General features: G+C 39.0%; 1 protein-coding gene across 2 annotated transcripts in view; it reads right to left on the bottom strand.

Moving 5' to 3' along the window:
• Positions 1 to 25,527, bottom strand: part of ANKRD44 (ankyrin repeat domain 44) — a 307,899-nt gene that overhangs the window by 3,741 nt on the left and 278,631 nt on the right. For both annotated transcript variants that reach the window (XM_024763443.1, XM_024763444.1), the window contains 10 exons: positions 22,073 to 22,274; positions 18,087 to 18,174; positions 16,887 to 17,004; positions 15,375 to 15,591; positions 11,709 to 11,796; positions 5,719 to 5,802; positions 4,558 to 4,703; positions 3,996 to 4,078; positions 1,956 to 2,038; positions 1,002 to 1,093 (listed from right to left, as the gene is read on the bottom strand). In XM_024763443.1, coding sequence (XP_024619211.1) covers positions 1,002 to 1,093; positions 1,956 to 2,038; positions 3,996 to 4,078; positions 4,558 to 4,703; positions 5,719 to 5,802; positions 11,709 to 11,796; positions 15,375 to 15,591; positions 16,887 to 17,004; positions 18,087 to 18,174; positions 22,073 to 22,274 — 1,201 coding nt within the window. The remainder of the gene's footprint in view (positions 1 to 1,001; positions 1,094 to 1,955; positions 2,039 to 3,995; positions 4,079 to 4,557; positions 4,704 to 5,718; positions 5,803 to 11,708; positions 11,797 to 15,374; positions 15,592 to 16,886; positions 17,005 to 18,086; positions 18,175 to 22,072; positions 22,275 to 25,527) is intronic.

The following is a 25,527-nucleotide window of genomic DNA, read 5'->3' on the forward strand; positions in this document are numbered from 1 at the left end:
TATAGTGGTGAGAAGAAGGTGAGGGAGGGTGAGGCAGGAGGACCAAGGAGATGGAGTAATAGAGAACTTTCTGCACCTCCTACATGAGTCAGGTTGGGGACAGAGCGGGATACATGCTAGGATAAATGGGGCTGCAAAACCAAAACTAATAGGAGTTAGCTAATGATGTCATATGGCTGCTTACTTCTGAGAAATAGGCATGAGCTGCTAATTCCAATACCTGTAATAAGCAGTTAATTGAGTTATGTTAATACATTTTAAAATACTTTAATTAAATGCTACAATTAATGCCACATTCAAAAAATTACTTAATTCATAAATAACCAGAAGTTCCTCTTTTGCTCCCCAAGGTTCAAAGGCATGGCAGTTTAATACAATTCTAGTATTCATTAGCTTTCAAAAGTTTTCAGGAAGCAGAGTAGAAAGCTTCTGTTAAGAGTTAGCTCATTTAGAAACGGAACGTGCTATAGATCAGAAGAAGCCTTTCAAGCCTAAATGTTAATTTAAAAATTTTACTCATGTTCCCCAAATATCCATACTGGAAATATGAGTTCTGATCTGTTCTTAAAAGAATAATAATAAGAGGTTTGATCTCAGAATGAACTGAAATACAAAGATTTTGTTTTAATTCGAGCCCTTGAGCATGCACTCATGACATGTATGATCCCTAACTCTTCAGCATATGCAGTTAGAATTGGGTTTGAATGCCAAGTTGAAAGTTTTTGAGCGTGTCTAACATATTTTAACCACCACGCTGAGGAGTTTGAGACCAGCTGCTGACATTACATGCACATGGAAGGCACTGGGGGCTGCAGGGAGACTATATGTCTTACAACGACAGACAGGACAAATTATCCTTGTTTGACTGCTCACACACAGGGAACTTCCAAGGGGAAGAGAGTTCTCACTGCCTCTTTATCTAGCTCCTGGCTTTCTCATTTTCCTCTGGCTTCACCGCAGGTGCGAGGTACCTGCAGTAATGGCTTACTTTTTCCACTTACCATTTTCATCTACAGCAAGTACGCAAGCCCCTTTGGCTAGCAGCTCCTCAACGACTACCTTCAAGCCATTGCGCGCAGCAACGTGGAGGGGTCTAAAAGAGACAACAGCGAGCATCAACTATGATATATATTTGTGTGAGAATGTGGCATTTTGGGTAGTCTGAGTGGCGAAAAGGAAGAGACTTGAGAATCTATAAATAGCATATGAATATTTTTACTTTTTCAAAAAAAGATATTTGTTCACCACATCCTTTCCAGGTGCTAATGATCCAACTGTTCTTCCATGCTGGCCCAAATTTCTCTGCAGATATTACAAATACTCTACACCTCAGACAACCTTAGTGACAGGACACAAGAAGCCAGAAGAAGAACTCAAGCTCTGGTGTGTTTTCTAGAAGGTTCTTTACCCCTTGCTTTCTAGGTCAGCACTTGAATCACTGTTTCACACAGTTCATCAGTATGACTGGTATCACTATCACCCATATTACATAATCTTAAACCTCCTTGTTATTCCTAAATGCAGTAAATGATGTTTTGTTGAAATTAGAATACCTTAAAGAATAACATTATACCCAATATATTCTGCTGCGCTGCTTAAGAATCTTAATGAAAAAAAATCCTAATATTCCTTTGCCCTTAAAACGAATGCATAGGTAATTTCCCAAAATGGAAAATGAAGCAGCTTTCGGGTCTTTCACGCTAAGGATTACACTGAATTATATTAAAAAATAGTTAAGAAAATAGCTTAGAAATGCTTCAGATGTATTCTGGGAACCTGATTTATAAAACTTGTTTTCCATCTGTAGTTATGTGACCTTAAACTTCACGAAGGAGAAGCCAGGCCTTTCACCACTGCGCTCCCAGCTCTAGCCTGGCATACAGCAAATTCTTATTGTTTGTTGAATAAATGACTATGAATCTGGGACTTGGTCAAACTTTAGTAGCCACACTTACGTCTGCAGTGCATTGTTTTTTGCATTAATAAGGCTCTCGTCTTGTATCTTGTCAAGTATTAACAAGGCACATTTTTCATGACCCTAATGAAAAAAAAAAGATAAGAAACATGGGACAGAGATACAGAAAAGTTCTGGAAAAATCACTTCATTATGCTTTAAAGTTAAAATGTATGCCCTGTCTAATAACAAAATAGGCTATTTTCTGAGTAATTCTTTTTTCTTCTGAAAGCAAATGGTTTAACAGCCTTAGATTTTCAAAGATTCTAAATAAGGTCTATTAGGACTTGATGAATATAAATCTGATCTAAAATATTGTTATTTCTAAGATAACGTTTATAATTAATGTCCAGAGAGCTGAAGCAGAAGCTAGCTCAGCTAGGTCAGCTGGTAAACAGACAGCAGAATTAGGAGTGTCCTTTAAATTCTTCAACAATGCTTTTTAAACACAAGTCAAGTCCCATATCCTTCCTCAAGCCTTCAAATACCACGTCAGTGATCCCATCACTGGAATTCCCATTGTATCTGTTATCTGTATCATTCATCATCACTGGCTGCCTTATATTATGAAGAGAATCTTTTTCAGGAAAGGTCATTCTTTTCTTCCTCATCCAGAAGATACCTCTGTATCTTATGACTAATGATGGTTGATAACTTTTTAAAAATCAACTGATGAATCAGAGACACTTTCACAACTTCAGGCCTAGTGCCCTGTTAAGGGGTCGCCACTTCTTAAACCCTTGATGCTCGAAGTGTGGCCCAGAGACCAGCAACATCAGCTTCACCTGGGAGTTAGAAATGCTGGATCTCAGGCTCCCATCCAGCCCTCCTAAATTAGACTTTGTATTTTAACCAGATCCTCAGGCAATTCATTTGCACAATAAAGTCTGGGAAGCACTGTACTTAAACTCACAAAAACACAAACCTTGAAATGAATTTCATGAACCTGAGCACTTCCTGTGGTTTCCAAAGGCTTCTCAGAGCATGAAATGAGGAAATGCAACCAATGAAAGGAATAGCTGAGACTTCTGGTACCACTGGGTATAGATAACACCTTTAATACTACAACTATATTGAAACAAACCACCATCACTGGTGATAACTGGCATCATATTATAATGTCTTATAAGAGAGACACTTAAAGATAATTTTAGAAGTGTCCATGGAGTTTTCATTCTGATGTACTGCTGGAGGAGGGTAAATGGTTGTAACCTTATTACGGGGCAATTTGGTCTTAAAAATGTTCATAGCCTTAGACTCACTAATTTCATAAATAGGAATTTATTTAGGTTATTATTATCTACACTTAGCATCATTTATAGCAGCATATATTTGAAAACAAGTAAATGTTTAACAATAGGGGATGGGTTGAATAAAGGATGGCACAGCCCTAAGGCAGAATACCACACATCTTCTAAGACACTATAATATATGATGTCTAAAAGAAAGATATTCATAATATATAATTCAGTAACAAAAGCAGGTTGTCAAACAGTATGATCCCACTCTCATAGAATCATACATTTATCTTTTACAGAAGCAGGAACCTTGAGCTGTATGTGAACACGATGCTATTAAAAAAAACAAGCACATTCTTTGCATTGAACTATGCACCAGAAACAAGGGGAGAATAGAAGCATACATGAGCACATTTATTCGCCTCATAGGAGAGTATTTTTTGGCTGTGTTATTACAATGTGCTCAAGTGGAACAAAATGAAAGCACGTGGAACTGATAACTGAGCTCCTAACCTGTGTTTAAAAGCAAAATGTGGTGCCACAACCATGAAGACAAATACAGTGGCAGCATCAAGCCAGACTGTGGCAAGACTTCAAGTGGCAAATGCCATGAAAGGCATAGCCCTTCAACCCTTGTGTGCGTCTGCCCTTTGCTTCCCCCTTTCAGTTCCACTGAGAGTGACAACAGACATCTTAATTAAGAGCCACGATCCACACTTCTGAGATAGATAGATTTAGGTACCATTGTTATTATCATCATTATTATTATTCTAAATAACAGTGTTTCGAATTCATTTACATACTTTACTACTAGCCAAATGTAAGGGTGTGTTCAAGTCCTTATCCTTTACAGCCAGGTCGGCCTGGGCACTGTTCACCAAAATATCTGCAGAAAAGGCCAAAAGAAAGTTACTCAGACGACACGTTAATTACATGCATTTTGGAGAAGTTACTACCAAAACAATAACACATTTAAATTTGTACAGCTCACATAATCATATTTAATATTATTGAAGAAAAAAGGAGCAATTTATTGCCATAGCTGTTCTATTCAAATCCAAGGTCCATAGGCATTAATTTTAATTCCCTTTACAATTTTGTTATTTCCAGATGAAATGATCCTGTTCTATTTGGTTTCTAAATGTTCAGAGATTTCACTGTGGAAAGGTTGGCTCGGTTTGACAAAATCCATCAATAACCAAGTTAACAGGGGACTGAAGATGACTAGCAGGTAGATCAGGTGGCCTAAATAAAACGTCGGTCTTTTTTCACATGTATAAACCAAGAGGATGACCAACTGCTCGATTTTCCATGCCTTTGGTTTTGGATAGGCATAAACTCGAAGTCTACAAGTCAAGCACGTACCCACAGCGCTGGCCTGCCCGTTCTCAGCAGCCATCATCAGTGCTGTTTTCCCTGAATTGTCTGTTGCGTTCACTTGAGCGCTGTGTCTCAGAAGAAGCTGCAAGCACTCCACATGATCAGCAAATGCTGCTGCATGAAGTGGTGTCCTAACGATTTAAAACAAGTATGATTTTAACTTCCTGTAAACAAACTCTCTTTCTATATATGCCTGAGAAACATGTGCATGGTATCGTCTTAGGGATTTAAAACTTATCAGCTTACAGAAATGGTTATCAGGTTCCCCCAAAGGCCATTCGGGGTGGACAGTGAAGTGTCACCGATGTGAACAGCACCACCAGATTTGGGGGGTATAGGAAGCGGCCCTGATAATACAATTAGCATCTTTACGGACCCTTTAATCTTGAGTTCCAGTGACTTCTCTCTCATCTTTGATAAACATACTTCCAAAATTAAGCCTTAAATGTGTAGACAATTGGCTGTTTTTAAAAAAGCCTACATTATTTAACGTGAATAGTTGATTTCTTTGGGGGGACAATTTGGCATGATTTATCAAAATTAAACACTATGACCTTTGAACCAAAAAATTCCACTTCTAGGACTTTATCTCCCAGATACACTTGGTCATGTGAACAGACAAATGTACTAGACTGTTCACTGCACCACTCTCTAAAATACCAAAATTTTGAAACAACCAAATATTCTTCAAAGCAGAACAGGCTGATTAAATTATAACATATCCAGTCATGGAATGATATGCAGCTTTAAAAAGAACATGGTAAATACGTATGTTCTGGTACGGAAAGAGCTCCAAGATATGCTAAAAGCAGAGCATTTCTATAGAATGTTCCCATTTGCATAAAAAGAATAGAAGCATATATATTTTTATGTATTTTTGTAGCTATGTCTAGAAAATATTTGGGAGAATATAAAAATTTAGAAAGAACAGTTTAAAGTGGATTTCTCAGTGGAAGAGGCTGGAGTTTCTGGGCTAAGAGGATTCATTTCTTTAAATTATATATCGTTTATTATACTTAATTTTTTAAAACCATGCTTTTATATTACTTTTTCAATTAAAAAAACATAGATGTTTGGCCACTCTGCAACCACAAAGCAGACTAAGATTCATCAAGACAAGAGCCATGCCATCCTAGGATCACTTACCTGCCTTTGTCATCTCTACAATTGACAATACTGGAATCTATGGCCCCAAGTAGCAATGATGCACAATTCTCATGATCATTTATTCTAAAATGAAAATAGATTTCAAATTTTAAAATCTTGCTCTCTAAAAAATTATATATCCCCTCCTACTCCATTTCCTATGTACTATATGTTTAATAATCTGACACATTAAAAAAAAAACTGATGCAAATATCTGCAGTCTGTGTTTAATTTATGATTAAAGAAGACAATTTAGGTCATACAAATAAACTTTCTCTAACATGTTATGAAGTGGGTCGTCTCTACTCCCAAGAATTCTCAGAACTGTCTGCCTGAGGAACTATTAAATAAACTTTGTATCACCTAAATTGTCTTCTTTAATCATTTTAACAGTTTTGCCGATGGGAATGAGATTCAAAGCTGACTACTAAACGCCTGCAAGAAAGACACACAGGCAAGGTGCCTGCTGAACCCTTTGAGTTCATTGTTCCTCTTGTCATTACCGAGGGCCATGGGTAAGTCACCCTTAGACTTGAGCTCTGCTCACTTGCGTGCAGCTTTCCAATCCAAACAAACTTTACCCAAAAATTATTAAAAGAAAGGGTTTATTAAAGTTTCCAGAGAGATTCCATAGCATAAACCACTGGGGGACATGGGGAAATAAGATAAGGGATTCAGACTGTCTTGACCAATGGCACATCAAAATCTCAGTGGGCACAAGTTAGACCACTGAAAGCCATTAGAGCATCTGCCACGATAAAGAAATCTTCTCGTGAAAAGAGCAATAGATCTATCGTTAATGAGAATCTCAGAAGCCAAAGCCTCAAAATTGGTGGGCATGGACCAAGCACTGAAAAGCTGCTAGAGGGCTTGCACCTAAATCTAATTCTCCTGTGCTGGGTTAAGCTGGTCATGGAATGGTTTAGATCGACACTAGGTCACCCAAAAACCTCAAGAAAATTTCTACGCTATGAAGTACATTGTAAAACACCACAAAATCCCCAACCCAGCAGCACATCTCTTAGGTATTAATTTGGCTCCAAGAAACTCAGGCTTAGCTAAAGAAATAGAATCCTCAAGTTTCAAAAAACTGAGTGCTCTACCTTCCAGCACACCTGCTTATTTTGTCTAAGAACTGTGGTCCTAGACGCTATATGTTCCAGTTAGACAAGATGATTCATTTAAGAAGTGCACTTGAAAGCAAGGGTTCCCAAATCAACAAACAGAATGGAATACTTATTTTAATCGGTATGCAGAAGCCCCCAGAAGGCTTCAAGATTCCAAAATAGCCTTACTGAAAGATTTATTGCAAAAGGCTAATGAAAAATTAAAGATGCAGAGGTACCTAAAACAAAACACTACAAGACAAATGTGACCCTACTACTCCCTTCTGCCCTCCTTTACCTGAGTACTCAGGGTCTACTGATCCTCTACCTGAATTGCCTTTCCATTCTGAAGAGGCTACAAGACCATAAGCAAAAGTCTTCTCAAAGTTACTGGCCTTATAGCTGCAACAATTCCAAGGGCAAAAACCTAAAACACCATTGCACGGTCATCAAAACACTAGAGATTGGTGTCTCATTTGCAATCAACAGGGAAACTGGAAAAAAGATTGTCCTAAAAGGTTTTATGCAAATCCTTGGTTTAATTAAAACAGGCATGTCTTTAGACTTATCAGAATTAAATATAAGGCAGACATACAACTTTTATTCTACCTAGGTTTACTAAAAGTCAAGTAAGCCCATGTTATCTCTGTTACAGAATTTGTCAGCAAGAAAAATAACCTAAGATGATGGTTAGTTGTTTAATGTCTCATGAAATTTTCATGAGTAATCTAAACATAATTGTTAAGAACTGTAAATTAAATAGATGTAAGTAAGATAAAAGTTTATAAATGAACTTTTCAACAAGAATGCTTTATGGTATGTCTACTTTAAATAGTTTCCAAAATGCTTTTGGTAAGTTGAAACCTTAAAGCTACACTGAGATAAATTAAATAATGGATATTCATTGAATATCTAGATCATTTCCAAATAAGATAAAATACTGAAACTTACTCAACATAAGTTTATCCACTTTTGGCTTCCTTTTACAGAGGACCTAAGATATTTGGTTCTATTAGTAAACATGTTTTGTGCCATGATGAAAAATTTACTATAAGGAAGAATATACTTAAAAAATTATGAAGTGTATTCATAAATTTGCCAATCCACAGAGTACTAGTGAGACCACAATTGCTTATTTCTTAGTTTTAAGATTTAAAATTAAGGATTCTAAGGGTTAATAATTTTAGTCAATTAAAACTAATTAGAAATAAGGGTGAAAGAAAACAACTGTATATGAAAAGTAGGTAGGAAAGCAGAATACATTTTTTGGATAAGAAAATGTATGAAGGACATTTTTGTTATCGTTTGTTCATTTCATTTTGTTTTGGTAAGGGAAAAGAGAAAGTAACTTTGTCTTAAAGTAAAATGACTGGTTATTCCAGAATTGGAAAAATAGGACAAAATCTGACTGGATGTAAGAAAGTTGTAGAAGATTTGTGGAAAGGAATCTTGGAAAAGAAAATTTACATGTGGTTGAGTTGGCTAAGATTGGAATAGACTTAAGTTTTTAAAAAATGAGGCCTTTTTGTTTTGTTTTTTTTAATCTTTATGATCCTCTTTTTTTTTTAAACTTTTTTATTGGAGTATAACTGCTTTACAATGGTGTGTTAGTTTCTGCTTTATAACGAAGTGAATCAGTTGTACGCATACATATGTCCCCATATCTCTTCCCTCTTGCGTCCCCCTCCCTCCCACCCTCCCTATCCCACCCCTCCAGGCGTTCACAAAGCACCGAGCTGATCTCCCTGTGCTATGCGGTTGCTTCCCACTAGCTAGCTATTTTACATTTGGTAGTGTACATATGTCCACATGTACACTACCATAAAAAATGGGTTTTAATATCAAAAGTACAGTAAAGCAAAATTAGAATTTGGTTTTCTCTCTGTTAAAAAGACAAAGTATTTTTTTTTAAAGATTATTGGTGTGCTCTTAATAAGAAATTATAAACAAAGGTTTTTCTTTACCTTTTAAATAATCTGCCTGAAAAGCAAAGATTTTGTGTTTCACCAAAATAATTTACTGTGCTTCACACTGACTTTACCCGGTCTTACTTAAGAAAAACCAGTCTTCTCAATATTAACAGAACTAAGGTTTGTGTTTGTTTTTGTTTTTAACTGCTATGTAATGTTCTATATTTGCCTTTGAAGTCTTTAACTGTCACTTTGGTTAAATGGATAATTAAGTATTGTTTCACAGTGACCTATGATCCTATTTGATCAAACATTTTAAAAGCTTTTGATATTCTGATAAACTTCCTAAAATCAAATTCTAAATAAAATCTTAAACTAACTTTGGGATTTTTCCACAGGGCCCCTAGAATATCTCAAAAGATTTGTTCTCTTTCTTTATCAAAAGAGAAATGTTTAACTAATTATGCTTAGTTGACATGTTAAATTACTTAGGAAGCATTGTCAAATAAGAAGTGATGTTTAACCTTCTTAGGTTATATTTGTAGGGGTCTATGTTATCTATATGTGTTCCAGAAATTGTATAAAATTCCTAAAAATCTGGTATGTCCTGGTATAATGTTATCAGTCATAATTCCAGTTATCCAGTTATTCCAGTTAAATGTTGTGTGTCACAGAAATAACCAAATTTTCTTGTTAATTCCATTATAATGAACTCTCATCAGATCTTTAACCACAGGCATTTTTAAGTCTTTTGTCATTTGTAGACAGTTAATTGTTTTACTCTGATGCTTTTGCAAAAGAGATTCATGGAAAAGACCCTACCAAGTACTCCTGACCACTGACACTGCTGCCAAATTACAAAGTGTTGAACTTTGAGTGCATATTTCAAAACTGAAGAAGGCGCCACCTAACACCTAGTCCTCGGCAGATGCCAGAGACCTCAAAATCAAATTGACCAGAAGTAACTAACACCGAAGTAAACTGCTTCCTCCCAAGATGTTGGATCAAGAATGTTTCTTTCCATTCCTCTTCCCCTCTCTGGCCATCCTTTTCCTTATTCTTACACCATGGAGGTCTTTACAATTTTTTTATCCACCTTTGCCTTGCTCTTGCCTGGAAAGATATATCATTGTTCACACATGTCAGGCCATTGCAAAGGGGGGTAATCTAACCTCCAACCTGTTGGGTTAGCTACAATGCTGGTGATCCTGTGGTTTTGCCTACAGAAACTTCCCTCTGATTGTTAATGCCTCAGTTTCTCTGGAACGAACTCACTGAATAAACAATTCTGGGGAAATGGAGACAGAGTCGCAAGGAATATAAAAATAGACCAACTGGCTTAAAGAAGTAGGTCCCTCTTTGGGATCATTTCTTGACGTATTTGATTCTAGCTGGTTTGGTTCATGGGGACCCTGGCTTAAGATTGCCCTGCAAACCTTAGGAATACTTTTACTATTATTAATAATAATTATCTCTCTGGTCTGTTGTGTTCTCTCAAGGTTTTAGGTGAGTGTACGCAGCCATCAATCAGTCAACAAATGGTCTTTCTCCAACTGGAATGATGAATCTGATATCACTTCCTGTGAAATATATACCGAAATGCAAAGAGGTAATGGTAACTGAGAATAACTTACAACACCATCTTTGCTCAAACCTCTTGCTTGGCCAGAGGCTGATCAAAAGGGGGAATTGTCAAAATGATCTTGCATTAACCTTTCCTCAGTAGGCCAGGTGCTGCTGATCCTGAGAAACCACGTCTGCAAAACGAAACTTAACTTTTAGTTTTCATGTTCTTGTAAATGTTCCATCTGCCTAGAGGTCAGACCATCTAGGTAGCCAGTCCATGAGTGCCAAGTTATATGGGTGATTGCCCTATTCCTATGATACCTCAAATAAAGCCAGATACGTAACCCCAGCCAGTCAGCTAGTTCTATTCCTGCTCTTCCTTGTTCCCTATTTTTCATCCTGTAAAAGCTTCCTGTCTCCTGCCCCACTTTGCAGCTCTCTGAACTCTTGAGAGTGGAGACTGCCTGCTTCATGAAGTGTAAAATCAAGTCTGCTTCAACAGTCTTCTTTAATCATTTTAACAGTTCTAAAGGCACACACTCTGCAACCGCTAGCATTTCTTCAGAACCCCCTACTTCCAGGAAGGAGTTTACTGCACGCCACTTACACAAGGCATCATGTTAGGTGTTCTGGAGATACACCAAAGTGAAGAAGACATGTTTCCTCAGATTTAAAATCACTCCTACTCATAATCTCTTCTTTTTTGATCCACTTTATATCTCTAATATCTTTCCAATCAAATGACCCAGCTTCATGTAAAGCACAGAGATGAGGCAAAGACAAAGCACTCCCAAGTCTTGGGCCCCCAGGCTGTCCATCACTGCCCAGGTGAACATGGACCCCCAGATGAACACAGGCCCAGGTGACCATGTGCCCCCCAAGCTTACCATGGAAGTCTGTCTCAAAGTCACTGTATTCTCTAAATAATGGTTCACACTATGAGACTGGAGCAAAAATTACATTTACCAAAAAAGAATTTCAACATTATGAAGAATGGAGAATTACCACATATGAAAAGTCTTACTGGTACAGAATATCTTTCTAATCATCCACAGGCATATGCTGTTAACCCCACCTTTTTTTTTAGAATTTGGCAGACAGATGTGAGGTACATCTGAAGAACTCTTCAGGAGGTGTGTACTGTGCTCCTCAGCCCGCCCCTTCCTGCAGTTTCCCTAGATGGTCTGTGAGCCACCTTGGAACCATGGCACTCCACAAAAATTTCCTAGAAAATCATTAACGTGATGGACTGCACTTTGCTATCAGACCTATTTGCCTTTAGCAGTGAAATGGAATAGATCGGTCTTATCTATAATCTAAACCCTTTTTCCTCCCCCGAAAGGCAATTTCTCTACGTGTAGTTTAAAGAATTCACGCAACACCATTAACTTCCAGCATTTCTACTCACATTGCACAGTGCAGTGGTGTGAAGGGATTACCAGTAAATTTTCGAAAACATTTTTGCTCCAAAAGTACCTCTATGCAGTTTTCATTACCTGCAAGGAATCAAAAGAATTTAGGGAGCTTCCAAGAAAGAAACTTTGTTTAATTCAATCTAGTTTTTTCATTAAGTATTGAATTGCGGCCTATGAATTTTCCTGAATTAGCTGAACATTCATTCTCCATGGAATAAAATTCACCAAATGTCAAAATGTTATTAACTATGCTCACAGGTGTTCTGAGACATAATGAATAAATAAAGCAGTGAAGGCCATATGGTCTGGTGGAGAGAAAGAGAAGAGACCTCATTTACAAGCAGAATAATTCTATGTTACTCTCAGCTCTTAATAGATAGATGCCTAACATAGGTATGCCTCAGTTTGCCCATATTTACAATAGAAAGTTTCCCTTTCACCCATATGATTAGGTTCACTTATAATTATGTACCCTAGGGAAGGGAAGATGTGAGTGATAGAAAATAGTATTTAAGACAATGCCAGTGAAAGGGCTTTGACTGTAAAACACTATATAGTATTTAAAACGGCACCAAGAATAGCTCCTGGCAAATAGTATGTCCCCAATAAGTATTTTTTAATAAGTAGATGAGTGAATGTGAATAATTATTTTCAACAAAATGACAGTGTTCAAGTCAACTGAATTTAAGTTAGGCCCCAGCTCTATCAGCGTAGTTGTTATGTGATCTGTGAGCCTCAGTTTCCTACATAGAAAAACTCAAAGTAGGAATACAGGCCCTATTGATGTCACAGCATGATGGGAGCTTTACTTGATAAAGGACCTAAATGAGGTTTGTGAAGCAATGTTAAATTGTTAAGGCAAGAAGGTAAAGCTATTTGGCTTTGGAATATAGGTTGTTGCCCTGGAACTTCTTCTTGGCTGAGTTCAGTGCTAACTTAGAGTTCTCTTCCGATCTACCCCAAAATGATATAGATTGGACAATTTTAAGTATTAAAATCAAATCAAACCTTTCTTGTACCTATAAAGAAAAAAAGGTGAAACTGCTTTTAGGGAGAAGCATATGAAGTAATGAATATAAAAATCCCCTAACTTTATGTAAGTTATACTGTTTAGCTTTCCAACTATACCCAACCCTCACTCAAACAGTCCCAGACACTTCAACCCCTTTATTAGTATGAATTCCCCCAAAGTGCCTAGCTTAGGGCAGCACATACCCAAACCATTTCTTAGAGACTATATGAATCTCAATCTAAAGGTCTATGTAGGTAGGACTGGGGATCCGTGAATGACTTTCAGTATCTCAAAGTGCTCAGAGAAGGAGATTCTGGGGAGAGGGGAGCTTAAATCTCAGACCTGGAAGACTGCACTGGAAAGGTGAATTGTTTAGGAGAGGACTGTTCCCTCTCCCCTGCTTGTACCTTGAGAGGCCTAAGAACAGAGAGACCTGCCATACCTACCCCACCCAACTCCAGGGGAGAAAATGTGGTTTGTGGCAGGTTTTCCACCTGCCATTATAATCAACACTCTTACTGCGTCTTCCCCTTTATGTAGGTTTTCCAGTGCCAGATAGTTCTCACAGCTTAACTCCGTTGGGGGTTAGGGAGACCTCGCCCATGAGCAGGTAAATTAAAAAAGAAATCACGGGCTTCCCTGGTGGCGCAGTGGTTGAGAGTCCGCCTGCCGATGCAGGGGACACGGGTTCGTGCCCCGGTCTGGGAAGATTCCACATGCCGCGGAGCGGCTGGGCCCATGAGCCATGGCCGCTGAGCCTGCGCGTCCGGAGCCTGCGCTCCACAATGGGAGAGGCTGCAACAGTGACAGGCCCAGGTACCGCAAAAAAAAAAAAAAAAAAAAAAAAAAAATGAAATCACAATCCTCCAATGGCAGTGAGGGAGCAAAGCAAAGTTGAACAAGTAGAGGATTTGACTCTTATTGAGGTCAGAACCAATGAAAAAAGGAGGACTGTAATAAAAACATAATGAAAGGTATTAAATTGATACAGTTAAGACACCATAAAACCTTTGTGGACCCAATAATCATAGTTTCTGAGTGAAAATTTTAATAGAAGAATTGGAAATGGAAAAATAAAACAACAGAAGCAGAATAAGAAATATATGGGAAAATATTCATGCTCGCTTAGGGGTAGGAGACCTTCTTAAGCAAGACTGTAAACCCAGGTACCATAAAGGAAAAATCTGACAGATTCAACTACATAAAAGTTCAAAAATCTCTGTATGGAAAAAGACATCATCAACAAGGAGCAAAGACAAATGGTAGATTGACAGAAAACGTTTGCAACCCACAGAACACACAGAGGATTCATATCCTAAGACAAGGTGCTCCTACAAATGTGTGAGAAAAGATAAACAACTCAACAGGAAAAAAAGTGAGCAACAGATGGAAAAAGTAATTTCCAGAAGAGGAAATGCAAATACATAAATCAATACACTATTAGACAAGGAAACACAAATTAAAATGAGATACCTTTTATCTGCCCTTCAAATTGACAAAAATTAAAAAGATGGATAGCATTTTGGGCTGACAAAAGGTTGGGAAAGTAGTTTTATATTCATGTTTGGTGGAGTAAAAAATTATGATATACCAAAGTAATATGGTATAATTTATTAAAATTAAAAAATATACAGGCCCTGATCAATAATTTTATTTCTGGAAACTTATCTGACAGAATATAAGGTCCATAATATGAACACACACACTACAGCACTGTTTGTAATAGGAATAAAACCTGAAAACAATTTGAGTGTTCATCAACAGGGATCTGGCTGAATAAATATTAAATTCTGGTATACACACTCAGACTCATGCATGTCTATACCTATTTATCTATCTGATACAAAATACACAACTCTAAAAAAGATCAATGTATACTGATACACATTGACTTGTAAGGATATCTGCAATAGAGTGTTAAGTACACAACAAGAAAAGTTACAGAATGATATTTGTTACATGATTCTAGTTTTAAAAAAATAGATGCACATACATCTGTATTTATTTACATCCTCAAGGGAAAATTATGAAAGATAAACACCAAATTACATCAGAAGGTAAGTTTGGGAATGGAGACAATTTTACCTTAGATGCCTCAGTATTTTTGAAATGTAACAATTAGCATGCATTTACTCTTCTACTCAAATAAGCGAAACACAAATTTTTAAATCTCCTAAGTAGCAAGTGTAACTAAATAAATGGGGACTGTGAGACATAAATAGGAAATACTGAAAGATAAATCATGCATCTACCAGCTGTCAATTGTGACAGATTATTACATCATATTGTTTTGGTTGTTTTTAGCTGTATTATTTTAATTCCTTGTAGGATCCCTGGTTGTCTCATATGGAGAAGAAACCCTGATTAAAACTGGTTATTTCAGTTCATCAGAAGTTCTGATTAGGAGTTACAGGTTACTGATCAACAAAAAGAGTAAAGTGAATTTTCACTCCATTATGGCATCATGGTAGCCACGGAGGGAAAAATATCAAAAAAATAAAAAGGTATCTTTTTTGAGGTACTCTGAATGCAGAAAGATTGGAAACCCTGGTTTACAGCTTGACGCTTTGTTCCCACCTCCTCTGAGATCACAGTGGTGTTGGGGCAGGAAGCCTGATGGAATTCAGCCCAACGACAGTTAACTCACCATTGTAACAAGCCCAGTGCAGCGGTGTGTAGCCCTGGTTATCTTTGAAAGAACAGTCCTCCTCGGAAAGTGCTATCTGCAGCAGCTCACTCAGCCACGTGGCGTGGCCACGAGCAGCCGCATAGTGCAAGGGTGTCCTCCCTCTGGAGTCTTTACACAGAATCGACACTTCTTGTTCCAGCAGCATTTGCACACATTCCTCATGTCCTGTCATAATCTGATGCATCGCAATGAAAAACACAACACAAATCTGAGAAGACTCAGGAAGCGAAGCAGTTGGCTAAGGGAGGCTGGGCTCAGAGTGAGTGGACATACGCCGGGGTCTTAAGGGAAACAGACTCTATCCTACTTGGGAGGAGAGAGGCAGGACAACATAGCAGGATTCATAACAGAAAGGTCTGTGTGAACACCAGCATTTTAGAAACGTCTCTTGACTCTCCAAACATAACCATGAAAGGGAATCGTGATATAGTGGAAAGCATCAGCTTTAAAATCAGGAAGATGTCAGTGAAATTCTGGCTCCCTCTTATAAAACTTGGACAAGTCAATTTGTCTCTCTATGCCTCACTTTACCCACCTGTAAATGGGGATAGTAATAAGGACCTCACAGCCTGTTTTGAGGACTCATGAGATATGTAAAGGCTCTCAGCCTGCTGTGCGGCCCGCAGGAAGTACCCAAGAAATAAGATCCATGATTATGGCATTAACCACTCATAGTTCCTCTTCTTTTCATTGATCGTGGTGGTCAGCACCATCTTCAAATAGCAATTTTCTGATTTCTACTTTTGTTTCATTTGGATTATTTGACATGCTTTAAAAAACAGTTCAGCAGGTGTGTATGAAGAATTACCCACAGGATATATATTTCAGCAGGATACATATTTCAGGTGGGGAATGGGCCTACACTGTATGAAGAACAATTAAAAACAGCATGGCTACTCAAAACTAGGTAACCGTTGGAATAAATTATGACACCTGTACACAGTGGAGGATGAAAAATGATAGGGCAGGAAAACATTTAGTGATATGGAAAAAGGTACTTGATATACTAAGAGAAAAAAAAGCAGGTTCCAAATAGCATCTTCAGTATTCTCTCTTTTTAAAATTTAAAACAAATCTATATTTAGAAAAAAAGATTGGTGATATATACACCAAAAAGTGGTTATCTCTAGGAGGTGGGATTACTAGCAATTATGATTTTCTTACTTGTGCTTTAAAAAAATTTTTGCAAATCTCCTATGATGTGCATGCAATCAGAAAGAACTAATTCTACCAACAGTAGGTGTTCATGTATCTATTATCACAATCAAATGCAACAACTCAAGAGCAGGACCTAAGAGTACCTGCCATTATTTTACCTTTGCAAAAGATTCTGTAATTTCTTTTTGGCTGACTGAGGTTAATTGGTTATCTCGGGAAACAATTTCCTTATTAAAAATTCGTATGGGCAGGGGGAGAAGAAACAAGCTCACTATGAAATTGCTTGACTAAAGCTGAGGAAAATACACATACCCCTCTGTGTAAAGCTGTGCAGCCCATGATGTCAACAGCATCCACATTTGCTTCCTTTTCAAGTAACAACGAAACAGCATCAATGTGTCCATATGCTACTGCAAGCATCAGTGGGGTTCTAGGAAAAGAGGGAAATTAGGCTTTTAAAAAGATTAAAAAAATATTCACCACTTCCAGTGGGAGGATCTCCCTCTCTCCATCTCTCTGTCTCTCTCTTTCTCAGTCTCTCTCCCCTCTTGACAATTGCTTGATATTTTCTGAGGGTCCCCAACTTGCTATCTGTCACTTGGAACAAGCTATCTGCCTCTGGTCTCTAATGGCCACATGGAATGGCGGCAGTGGACTGATCAATACGGGTGGGGCACAGGAAGGTTCCACCTCAAAATGTTCATTTGAATTCCATCATTTTCAGAACTATGTAGCACTGACCAAATATCAATTGAGTAAGGAGTGTGTATATGTAAGAGATGCTCTTGCTTCTACCAGGGCAGCTCTACTTTCATGGTTTTCTACGTCGGACTTTGGCTCAAGATTTTATTTGAACAAAGCTTCATTGCCTTAAAGAAAAGTCAGACAAGCCCAGAGACGAAAGATCCAAGTGCTGGGATCCAGAAGGTGAGGTTCCAGCTTTGGCTTCGGCATGAACTCATATATCTGGGGTGAGTCACTAGTGCTTTATTGCTCTGTTTCCTATTTGTAAGAGAAGACTGGGTGGGAGAACGGGCTAACAGATGGAAAATACTTGGGAAAAACAAACTCAGGAAGGATAAAAATATGAAGGATTTTTACAGTGGAGATAACTTCTTCAGGTCTGTCCTATTACATTATTAATTTAAAAAATGAGACTGTAGGGCTTCCCTGGTGGCGCAGTGGTTGAGAGTCCGCCTGCCGATGCAGGGAGGGGGTAAAAATGGATAGAAAGGAACAAAGCAGGGAATATTTTTAAAAGGCCAGAGCACATGGCTACAGACATGAAAAGTTGGCTGTTTTTCATCAAGATATACACACACACACACATTTTTCTTGAATATACACTGCAGTGCAAAGCCACTGCATTATTCTAGGACCCTCATCCATGAATTTCACCCCAACATATACCCCCAACCTAGAATTCAGCAGTCAGCCCTCCTAGCTATTTAACAAATTAACCAGTCACCTGCAGTGATCTGAAATGTCAACCACAAGCATATGAACACTTACTGTCCTTTGGCATCTTTCACGTCAACCACTTCTGGGTTGTCTGCAATTTCTAGTAATAGCCGCAAACACAGTGTGTGACCATTAATTACTGAAAAAGAAAATAATGGACATTCTTTTAACAGACCACACATATCCCTCCAAAGTGAACTTCAATGGGTGGTTTTCAATTGTTGCTAACAGACATCTCCAGGTTTCCAGGTCGTGCCAGCTGCTGGGCAAAGCACATAATGTGTATGTTACCAACCCATCTTCCCCTTTCTTCCTATAGGGCACTTTGGTCCTCAACTAACTTTTTCCCCTGGTTGCTGTATACAGGCTTTTTTCCTTAAACAGGACATTCTTATCTCCTCCTATGGGACTGATCATCTCTCTCCACTTTCCAGTTATCCTTTCTGTTCCTCTGAGAGAGCCTCTCAATTCTGTATAATAGTGCTGTGTCTAGCCTGCCTCCAGCCCTTTGTAAAAAGAAGGCAGAAGGGAAGAGGAGTGGGGAGGGGAGCAGAGGAGGGGAAGAAGGGAGATGGGAACAGATCTCACCTCTTTTCCCCATCATTTTACATTCTGAGGTAGACGTTGAAGCAGTTATTCTGCCCCAACTGATTAGTGGTGACTTAAAGCAAAACGTCAAGCCAGCAAGGTGTACATGAGCCATTGGCTCACTGCTCATTGACTGGCACCCCCAGGAGACTCACAGATGGACCCCCAGTAGCTGGAGGACTCCTCCATCTGAGTTCCTCAAATCAAAGCCTTCATTTCTCTGCCTTCTCCCGGCGGCCTCCCACCCCACCCGCCCCATCGCCTCTGTCCCCCGCTTCCTTCCCTGCCAAGCTCTGACTGGGGTGTGGCAGGCCCTCACCCTGCCCCTCCATCACCCAGCTGCCCAGGTAGGGACTGGCAAGGGGCAGGAAGTGTGGCCCCAACCTTGGGTTGGCCTTGACCGGCCAGGGCAGAACCCACACAGGGCAGGGCGAGCACCAGGCAAGATGCTTCTTTCAGGAGCTGCGGTGCCCCAGGGCCCGGAAGCAAACCTCCCTCCGGGGACGACAATCCTTGAGGTGAGGTACTTTCCTCCAGCTTGCTGAATGGAACCCACAGCCTTACAAAAGGCATGGCTTTCCATTCAGGGAGTAGGATAGGAACAAATGTGTTTAAAATTCCAAACGTGACCTTCTCTCCTCTCTGAACAATGAGAACACCATAAAATACATTGCATTAACCTCGTTATGGATGTGGAGAGAGAAGGGAATAGATGCAGCTATGTTAGGTTGATAGAGGCTCTTCTAAGAGCTGCGTTTTACAGCCCTTTTTATTGCATGCCAGTTACGAGAGAAGGCTAATTTAACAAGGACACATTTTTCAGGGACAATACATATTAGAATTAGCTCACATGCATCGACACCACTCAAATTAAGTACAGGAATAATACCCGCATTTTGGAGACGTTGCATACAGCAAACGCTCAGCAACATCCCATTTATGTACCTCAGGAGGAAGTTTTGTGGAAATATTGTTGTTGCTGTTGTGTTGCTTTTTGTTTTGAAAATTACATTAAATCTGTTACCAATGGTGAAATATGCAAGGGGTTTAATGTATGCTCAAAAGTAAATAATTAGCAGAGGACTGATAGCTAAATACTACAGGTGGTGGTATTTTATAATACTCATGAAATGGAGATACAGCATATTTTGATTGATTCCTCTTTCTATAGCAATTTGATATTCTTTAAATACTCATAATCATAATGGTTCCAAGGATTTTCATTTCTGCCTAAACAGAAAAAGGGGGGAAAAATCATCTAAGTTCATATCACTCATCCAGGATGCTGGAGAGCAAACCAATTTCTTCAGTAGTGTGTCTTTTTTTTTGGGGGGGGGCAGTGAGGGGGTGGGAGGTGAGGCCGTGTACAGTAGCTTTTTGAACTTAGCTAACAGCCCTCAGTAAATATAATTCCCCCTTATCGTAAAAGTGTAGCTACCCTAGGATTCTCGTTGACTTCCCACAAACTATGTTTTTCCGCGATTGCCTTCCAACAAAAAGATGCTACCATCTCCTTTAGCTGTGCACTGCCAAGTCCAGCTTTGTTTCAGACTAGCTCAGCCTCTCTCTGACTATGAGTGACAGCCATTTCTCATGCTGCTCAAAGACCACAACTGTCATTACAACTATCTGTGCCAAACCCTCTAAAATCCATCCTGGTTCCTCTTCCTCACAGTACTCTCAGGATTTGAAACAAAGAAAAATATTGGCATCTCAGATGAGCTGGAAAAGATTCTGGAAAAGCAGATTCTCAAAGCACAGGCTAAAGCTTCTGCACAGCAGACATTTTGTGGAGAACAGAGTCAAATGACAGCCTGCATCTTTTTAATGAATGACACGAGGGAAACCCAAAAGGAGTGAGTCCTCTTGACCACTAGGGGGCTCCATTGGACCGCAACCAATATCACAGTGGCAAATGAGTGACAGTGATTATTCTTCATTGTTAACCTGTCCACAAGGGTGATTTTCCACAATCAAAACAGGCCCTTTGTAATTGTCAGGAAGTACATGGTAACTAAAGCACAATGCTTTCCTTAATAATAGGCAGCTACTCTTTAAAAAGGAGAACTAAATGTAAACTTTAATACCAAGAAAGCCTAGAATACCAAACTTTATAATAATACTTATAAATACCAAAAATACAAAAAGACTGAATGTGATGATGGGAAATAAGAATTTATAACTTAACCATACCAAACATTGCTAAAGTTTTTTTCCAGGAACAATCATTTCCAGATAATGAGGCAACACCGTGTTTTTCAATCTCCATATTGTTTTTCTTCAGTGGTTTGGAAATTCAGGGATGTGGATGGCAACACTTCCACAAAATCTAACATTCCAAGAACATTTTCCCAAGTACAAGAATCATAAAGTCTTTCGAAAACTGCTTTCACTCCTTTTCTTCCTCAATACATCCATTTTTTCATGGTTATTTCTCTTTATAAGATGCTATCTGCTTTCCTGATCAAAGGCCATTATCATTGAATTCCTGAGTCCAAAGGAAATTATGCCTTAGCTGAGCTAGAAACTCTTCCACATTACCTTTACATCTGTGTATATGTCTAGAAGTGTATGGACACAGTTTTTTTTTTTAATGTATATTGAAGAAGAGTCGCAGAAAAGGCAAATTACTTACTTCTTGAAAAATACATGCCCTTTTTAACAGTCTCTATTTTTACACCTGATGCATCAACAATCAGAGCAAAAGTGAAGAAGTGCCATTCAGGCTGCACAACACGTACCGAGTAGATTGCTGTCTGACAACTCCTTTTATGAAGTAGCTGTGAAATATCATTAATTTTGTGCTTCGAAATGCTGTGTGATTTTATTCTATGTAATTTGTCTGAAGATCATAATACATCTTGCCCTTTTTTCAGAAAGTTTTGTGACTGCCATTGGCCAAAGGTTCAGAACTCTCTTTGGAGTTAAGGGGAAGGCCAGATGCAGCACTGAGCATTTTTAGGGCAGAATGATGGACACATGCCATCATACATTTGTCCAAATTCATAGGATGTACAACACCAAGAATGGACCCTAATGTAAACTATGGACTTTGGATGATTACGGTGTGTCAATGTAGGTTCATCCATTGTAATAAATGTTCCACTCTGGTGAGGGATGTTGATAATGGGGGAGGCTATGCACATGTAGGAGACAGGGGGTATGTGGAAAATCTCTGTACCTTCTTTTCAATTTTCCTGTGAACCTAAAACTGCTCTAAAGAAAAACTATCTTTAAAGAAGAAGGCCAGAGGCTCTCTGGCCATAGAACACCAGTTATCACCAAGTGGATAGTAAGCCAAAAGCATTTTGGAAGAGTGTAGGCATGTCTGATGTAGAAAGAAAATAGGTATTTTAAGAATTGGGATGAAAGAAAATGCTGTCATCCTTTTACTTGAACTTATAAGTGGGCCACAAAACTAGCATAACCAGACTCTTGACAAGACCTACCTGAGGCATGAAGTGGGGTTCTTTTGGTTACATTGTCTTTCACAAAGATGGATGCGCCCTGATTGACAAGCGCTTCCACACATTCTGTGTGTCCCTTAAAGGCAGCCAGATCCAGAGCAGTGCGGCCTTTCTCATCCCTGATGTCCAGGTCCACCAGAGACTGCAGGAGGACTTCCAAGGCCTGGTGGTGCCCATTGTAGGCCTGCAAGGGAGAAATCAACCGCTCAAATGCTTGTTCACCTTAAATCCCACAACAATCCACGGGAGGGGCTGAGGCTCTCAGATCACACATGGAGACCACTCCAAAGAGCGCGTCGGAAAGATGCTTGGAATAATTATTGAAACACAGGCAAAACCAGAGTTAGGTGGAAAAATTATAACGCACAGACCTCACAGTTACATACGCATTTCTTCATGTTCTTCCTCTTTTGTCAAATAATTTATTCCAAAGGTACTAAATGTATCAATGTATTCTTATATCTATTGATCTAATAATCTAATGCAGACTAATAGCTGAATGAATTAATATATTTTTTCATCTGCTAGTTCAGTCCTGAACCTATTAACACAATCAGAATATTTTTTCAGGAGGCTTTTCTGTTAAACCTCAAGGGAAACAAACCACTAAAAACACTGTGGACTTTGTAATTCAACAGAGGCATAGTGACCTTCTGCCACAGTCCAACATTTTAAATGTCAACCTCGTGATCCTAGGTGAGTTTCTTAATTTCACTTAGACTTTGTTTCCTCATCTATAAGTGAGATCAATAAAAGCTGCCTTCCAGAGAAGACGAGAAGAGATAAAATTGCACCAGATTTGCACAGTGTCTTATACATAGTTGATGCTTCCTCTTCTCTCCTTTGTTTCCTCCATTGATTATAATGAAAACATAAAACCAATTATGGAAGTACAGTCCATACATCAGTGCCAAGTTCAGACCTATTGTGAAGTCTTACGCTGCATTAAAGTTAGGAGGCTTCGTACTAAAACACAAAACTAAAAGTCCGAAAGGTAATTTTTACTAAGTCTATAAGGTTAAAAAAAAAAAAGTAAATGCACATATAAGGCCAAGGACATTGAAATAAAAGAAAGAAAACAGATAAGGATATGGTGGGGGTGGGGATTTGGTGGAGGGAAGTAAAGAAGGAGACAGAGGAAAAGCCTGTCCCCAGGGTCGTCAGCAGCCAAAGTTTCCTCTTATGTCTCCTGCACTTTCTGTTTTTCTACTGCAGCAATTACTCAAGGCACGATTTATTTGAAAAACGGCTTAGCACAGACAAAAGACTAATTTCCTTAACACACCAAGAACTTATACAAACCATTTTAAAAACTAGGAAAATGTGTAAAGGACATTGAAAAGGCAGCTCACAGAAAAAGAAATATAAAAGGTCAATACACGTACGAAAAAAACCATGTAAACTTTGAGGGTACTATTTTTCAACTACTAAATGGCAATGATTAAGTTTGGGCATGTCCAGTATTAGATAAGACATGGTGAAAAAAAGCAATATATGCTCTGGTGGTGGGAGTATACACTGGTGTGACATTTGTGGAGGGTGATTTGACAAAACTCTATCAAAAATTGTAAAAAAGTTGCAAATAGTACCTATAACAATTTTATAAAAAGCAAATATATCCAGATAGACACATATCTATATCTATGTATATTTCTGTATTCACAGAAAATTTTAGGATACAAAGGAAACTGTTAACAGTGGTTACCTCTAGAAATGGGAGGTAAAGTAATGAACTTATGGACTCATTTCACCTTATCTTTTTTTTTTTTTTTTTTTTTGCGGTACCCGGGCCTCTCACCGCTGTGGCCTCTCCTGCTGCGGAGCACAGGCTCTGGGTGCGCAGGGTCAGCGGCCATGGTCCACGGGCCCAGCCGCTCCGCGGCACGTGGGATCCTCCCGGACCAGGGCACGAACCCGCGTCCCCTGCATTGGCAGGCGGACCCCCCAACCACTGCGCCACCAGGGAAGCCCTCACCTTACCTTTTAGAAAACCATTTGAATGTTTTTCCCAAGTACATGTCAACCACAACAGTAACAAAAACTAGATTAAAAGGACCCACAAGATTTAAGAGTGCTGATAGGAACTGTTTTTAAAAGTTTCTCGTCATATTATTTTTGTAAATGATTGATTATTATGCTACATATTAAACATATATATGTAGTATAATAACTCATATGCTGATGAATCCCAAATTTATATCCCAGTTCTAACTACTTCTTTTACTTTGCAAGATATATATATTCAACTGTCTATTGAAATTTCCACTTGTATATACCTAATATGCATCTCAAGCTTAACATGTCCCAAACTGAGCTCCATCTCAGTAAATGGCAATTTTGTTCTTCTAGTTGCTCAGGCCCAATAATTTGGAGTCCTCTTTTGTCTTCCCTCTTAAGCCCAGGTAGCCCTACACAAGGGCTCTGGGACACTGGGGCAAGGGGGTGCTAATAAGTAGCTTCCCCACCCCTTCCCACTGCCTTGCCGTGCCCTGGTACAGGGATGTGTCTGCTGAGAGGAACGGACACTTCTGCTAACCACACAGAGGTGTCATCAGGTTCTCGGGCATCCGGCAGGAAATATCTATCCATATCCCTGTTGTAATTCACACACAGGTGTTGGGTGACTAGTAGCAGCCCCCAGTGCCACGATCATCTCTACTTCCAAGCCATCATCATCTCTACTCTTTCTTTAAAATATATCCAGAATCTATCCAGTTCTCACTATACCACATCCTCTGTTGCCAGGATTATGGCAAAAGCTTCCCTTTCTGTCCTCGCCCTCCTGCAAACGATTACTGAGCAGCCACAGGATGAAATCTTTTGAAACTCAAGTTGGATATAGCACTCCTTGATGAAAACTCATTGATAATTCCCTCACTGATAATAAAATCCCAAACTTCTCATGACCATTCAGGCCCTTAGGATGTGGCCTCCCTCGACCCTGTCCATCAGCATAGCCCCCCACTCACTCTGTTCCAACCACTCTAGCCTGCCCTCTGTGCCCCCTATGATTAAGTAATGCCTGTCCTCCTCTGGGCCACTGCATCTGTCCTTTCTGTTTCCCCTGCCTGGAAAGCCCTTCCCCCAAAGAGCCACAAGGCTTTTTCAGTAATTCTGCTTCATCTGTCCCCTTATCTGGCGGCTTCTCAGAGCCCATATAAAATAGCCCACTCCCCTTCTCCTCAACGTATCGGATACTCTACACGCCACTTCCCTGCTTTATTTTAGCTTTATAGCTTTATATATCACTTGATATCTGTTACATATCTATTGATTTGTTTGTTATCTAAGACTGATGGTACTTTCTGTGTATTGCTCACTGCTGTATTCTAGACTCGCGCACGGCACAGACACTCAACAATTATTTGATGAATAAATGAATGAATATAATGACTGCTATTATCATTTATTAGTATTAGTGATAAGCATATACTTTA

This window comes from Neophocaena asiaeorientalis, unplaced genomic scaffold (genome assembly GCF_003031525.2).
Source record: "Neophocaena asiaeorientalis asiaeorientalis breed wild unplaced genomic scaffold, Neophocaena_asiaeorientalis_V1.1 scaffold844, whole genome shotgun sequence".
Lineage (NCBI taxonomy): Eukaryota > Metazoa > Chordata > Mammalia > Artiodactyla > Phocoenidae > Neophocaena > Neophocaena asiaeorientalis.